Genomic DNA, 4,198 nt, shown 5'->3' on the forward strand with positions numbered 1-4,198 from the left:
TGAACCATTTCATGTGTCTGAAGCCTACCTGGCAGGCCAAGAGAGCAATTCAAGTGCACATATAGGCCTAACACTGGCTAAGTGTTAGATAGTTTAAATCACTGTCTGTACAGTTTCCTTCAACCATAGACTCTAAAAAGAAGCCTCGAATGCACAGCAAAGTTGGTACTGTGAAATGTAAAAACTTTTAAAACCATGACTAGAGAGAGAGACTAAACGAATACAACAAAAAGCTGCAGTTTTTATGAACAAGTTCATGTTTAAGTTGTTATTCAATACTGTCTACACTTTGTTCTACACTTTTAGTAGCCATAAAATGCACGTTCTCTGTCACGTTGTGTAAATGACTGGAGACAGGCGCAGGAATACATAATAGGGGGTATTAATACTCCGCCCAAAAATACAACCTGCCATGAGGCACGGGGACGAAGCCCAAATCAAACACGTATACAGACCCGTAATCACAAGTGTACAACAATACACGGGACGAGACCCGTAATCACAAGTGTACAACAATACACGGGACCGAGACCCGTAATCAAGTGTACAAACATACACGGGACGACGACCCGTGAATCACAAGTGTACATACAATACACGGGAACGAACCCGTAGCAATCAACAAGTGTACAACAGCTACACGGGACGGACCCGTAAATCACAAGTGTACTAACATACGACGGACAGACCGGAATCACAAGTGTACAACAATACATGTGATGAGACCCGTAAATTCACAAGTGCGCAACAATACACGGACGAGGACCGGTTATCACAAGTCGCGCAACAATACACGGACGAGCCCCGTAGATCACAAACAGTGCGCAACAATCACATGTGACGATACGCGTAATCACAAGTGCACAAACACGAGCACGAAATCTGGAAGAACAACAAAGCACAGGTACTCACAAGGCCAACGGACATGGGAAAAATAACTGACAAAACAATGGTGAACAGAGGCACATAAGTTGAGTCGGAAGTTTACATACACCTTAGCCAAATACATTTGAACTCAGTTTTTCACAATTCCTGACATTTAATCCTAGTAAAAATTCCCTGTTTTAGGTCATTTAGGATCACCACTTTAATTTTAAAGAATGTGAAATGGCAGAATAGCTAGTAGAGAGAATGATCAATTTCAGCTTTTATTCTTTCAACACATTCCAGTGGTGGTCAGAAGTTTACATACACTCAATTAGTATCCGGTAGCATTGCCTAATAAATTTGTTAAACTTGGACAAACATTTCGGGTAGCCTTCCACAAGCTTCCCACAAATAAGTTGGGTGAATTTGGACCATTCCTCCTGACAGAGTCAGGTTGTAGGCCTCCTCTGCTCGCACACGCTTTTTCAGTTCTGCCCACAAATTGTCTAGAGGCTGGAGGTCAGGGCTTTGTGATGGCCACTCCAATTACCTTGACTTGTGTTGTCCTTCAGCCAATTTTGCCAAAACTTTGGAAGTATGCTTGGGGTCATTGCACATCTTGGAAGACCCATTTGCGACCAAGCTTTAACTTCCTGACTGATGTCTTGAGATGTTGTTCATATATCCAACATAATATTCCCTCCCTTCATAGATGCCATCTTTTTGTGAAGTGCACCAGTCCCTCCTGCAGCAAAGCACCCCAACAAACATGATGCTGCGACCCCCGTGCCTCACGGTTGGATGGTGTTCTTCGCCTGTCATCAGACCAGAGGACATTTCTCCAAAAAGTACGATCTTTGTCCCCATGTGCAGTTGCAAACCGTAGTCTTGCTTTTTTATGGCGGTTTTGGAGCAGTGGCTTCTTCCTTGCTGAGTGGTCTTTCAGGTTATGTCGATATAGGACTCGTTTTACTGTGGATATAGATACTTTTGTACCTGTTTCCTCCAGCATCTTCACAAGGTCCTTTGCTGTTGTTCTGGGATTAATTTTCCCTTTTCACAGCAAAGTACGTTCATCTCTAGGAGACAAAATGCGTCTCTTTCCTGAGCGGTATGACGGCTGCGTGGTACCATGGTGTTTATACTTGCATACTATTTTTTTTCTGAGATCTTGGCTGATGTCTTTTGATTTTCCCATGATGTCAAGCAAAGAGACACTGAGTTTGAAGGTAGGCCTTGAAGTACATCCACAAGTTCACCTCCAATTGACTCAAATGATGTCAATTAGCCTATCAGAAGCTTCTAAAGCCATGACATAATTTTCTGGAATTTTCCAAGCTGTTTATAGGCACAGTCAACTTAGTATATGTAACTTCTGACCCACTGTAATTGTGATACAGTGAATTATAAGTAAAATAATCTGTCTGTAAACAATTGTTGGGAAAATGACTTGTGTCATGCACAAAGTAGATGTCCTAACCGACTTGCCAAAACTATAGTTTGTTAACAAGATATTTGTGGAGTGGTTGAAAAATGCGTTTTAATGACTCCAGCCTAAGTATATGTAAACTTCCAACTTCAACTGTATGTACAATTACTAATCAGGGGGGAATTGGAACCAGGTGTGCGAAATTAGAAAATTCAGTAACACCTATAGGCTGGTGATGTAGCCTATGGAACTGGTGCACGGAATGAGCATTAGTACCGGGGGTTCCGTTACAGTGCCACCCCCTCCAGACTGGCTGCAGGGTACGACATCGACATCGAGAACGACCACAGGGACATGGTGCGGGTCTGTCAGGTCCCGTTGCAGCTGCCAAAGTTGCAGCGGTGTCAGACGGGCCAGTTGCAGTGGCGTCGGACGGGCCAGTTACAGCGGTGTCAGACGGGCCATTTACAGCTGCCAAAGTTGCAGCGGCGTCGGATGGACCAGTTGCAGCGGCGTCGGACGGGCCAGTTACAGCGGTGTCAGACGGGCCAGTTGCAGTGGCGTCGGACGGACCAGTTGCAGTGGCGTCGGACGGGCCATTTACAGCTGCCAAAGTTGCAGCGGCGTCAGACGGACCAGTTGCAGCGGCATCAGACGGGCCATTTACAGCTGCCAAAGTTGCAGCGGCGTCAGACGGACCAGTTGCAGCGGCATCAGACGGGCCATTTACAGCTCCCAAAGTTGCAGCGGCGTCGGATGGACCAGTTGCAGCAGCGTCGGAAGGGCCAGTTGTAGCTGCCGAAGTTACAGCGGCGTCAGACGGACCAGTTGCAGCAGCATCGGACAGGTCAGTTGCAGTTTCCCATGCCAATAAAGCCCCTTGAATTGAGAGAGAGAGTTGTGCTTGTGAGTGACATCATGCATGTGTATGTGCGACCGTAAAAGTATGTGTGTGTTAGTTTGTGCACACATATGACTCTCTGTGTGTGTTATCACCACACACACACACACACAACACACACACACACACACACACACACACACACACACACACACACACACACACACACACACACACACACACACACACACACACACACACACACACACACACACACAGACACAACCCACACACACCCACTGTTGGTGTATAATAGCAGACAGACACCAACAGATGAGTCTGTTAACTGCACTGATGATCCATGGTCTGTCTTTCTCTGTAACAGCTAAAAGTAGAACCAGTACACTTTGCTTTCCCATCTTTCCAATGCCTTAAGGGTGTTGGTTGTGGGTAGTGATGTTGGTGTTGGTGTCTGCATGTATGTACATGCAAAATAAAGGAAACACTTGAGTAACTGAGGGATATAAAGTATATTGAAAGCAGCTGCTTCCACACAGGTGTGGTTCCTCAGTTACTTAAGCAATTCATATCCCATCATGCTTAGAGTCATGTGTAAAAATGCCCAGTTGCCCTTTATTTAGGCTACCATGACTAGAAGAAGAGATCGCAGTGACTATGAAAAAGTCTGTCTGTCTGTCTGTCTGTCTGTCTGTCTGTCTGTCTGTCTGTGTCTGTCTGTCTGTCTGTCTGTCTGTCTGTCTGTTCTGTCTGTCTGTCTGTCTGTCTGTCTGTCTGGTCTGTCTGTCTGTCTGTCTGTCTGTCTGTCTGTCTGTCTGTCCTGTCTGTCTGTCTGTCTGTCTGTCTCAGTCGCCAGATCTCAACTGAATTGAACAGTTAGGTGAGATTCTGGAGCCGCGTCTGAGACAGCGTTTTCCACCAACATCACCAAAACACCAAATGATGGAATTTCTCATGGAGAATGGTGTCGTCTCCCTACAATAGAGTTCCAGACAGAATCCATTCCAAGGTGTATTGAAGCTGTTCTGGCTCGTGTGGCCGCA

The 4,198-nt window shown here is 45.7% G+C and overlaps 1 protein-coding gene across 1 annotated transcript; it reads left to right on the forward strand.

Annotated features, from left to right (window-relative positions):
- The first annotated feature begins 2,558 nt into the window (after window positions 1–2,558).
- On the forward strand, window positions 2,559–3,180 carry LOC139024492 (caM kinase-like vesicle-associated protein). The gene is made up of 2 exons (XM_070439340.1): window positions 2,559–2,616; window positions 2,669–3,180. Exons 1-2 carry the CDS (start codon window positions 2,559–2,561, stop codon window positions 3,178–3,180), a joined length of 570 nt encoding a protein of 189 aa, XP_070295441.1.
- Window positions 3,181–4,198: the final 1,018 nt, after the last annotated feature.

This window comes from Salvelinus sp. IW2-2015, unplaced genomic scaffold (assembly GCF_002910315.2).
Source record: "Salvelinus sp. IW2-2015 unplaced genomic scaffold, ASM291031v2 Un_scaffold1578, whole genome shotgun sequence".
Taxonomy (NCBI): domain Eukaryota; kingdom Metazoa; phylum Chordata; class Actinopteri; order Salmoniformes; family Salmonidae; genus Salvelinus; species Salvelinus sp. IW2-2015.

Coding starts and splice junctions, on each gene's coding strand:
- LOC139024492 (XM_070439340.1), top strand. CDS start 2,559: ATGAGCATTAGTACCGGGGGTTCCGTTACAGTGCCACCCCCTCCAGAC. Junction 2,617..2,668: donor CCCTCCAGACTGGCTGCAGG/GTACGACATCGA, acceptor CGGGTCTGTCAG/GTCCCGTTGCAGCTGCCAAA.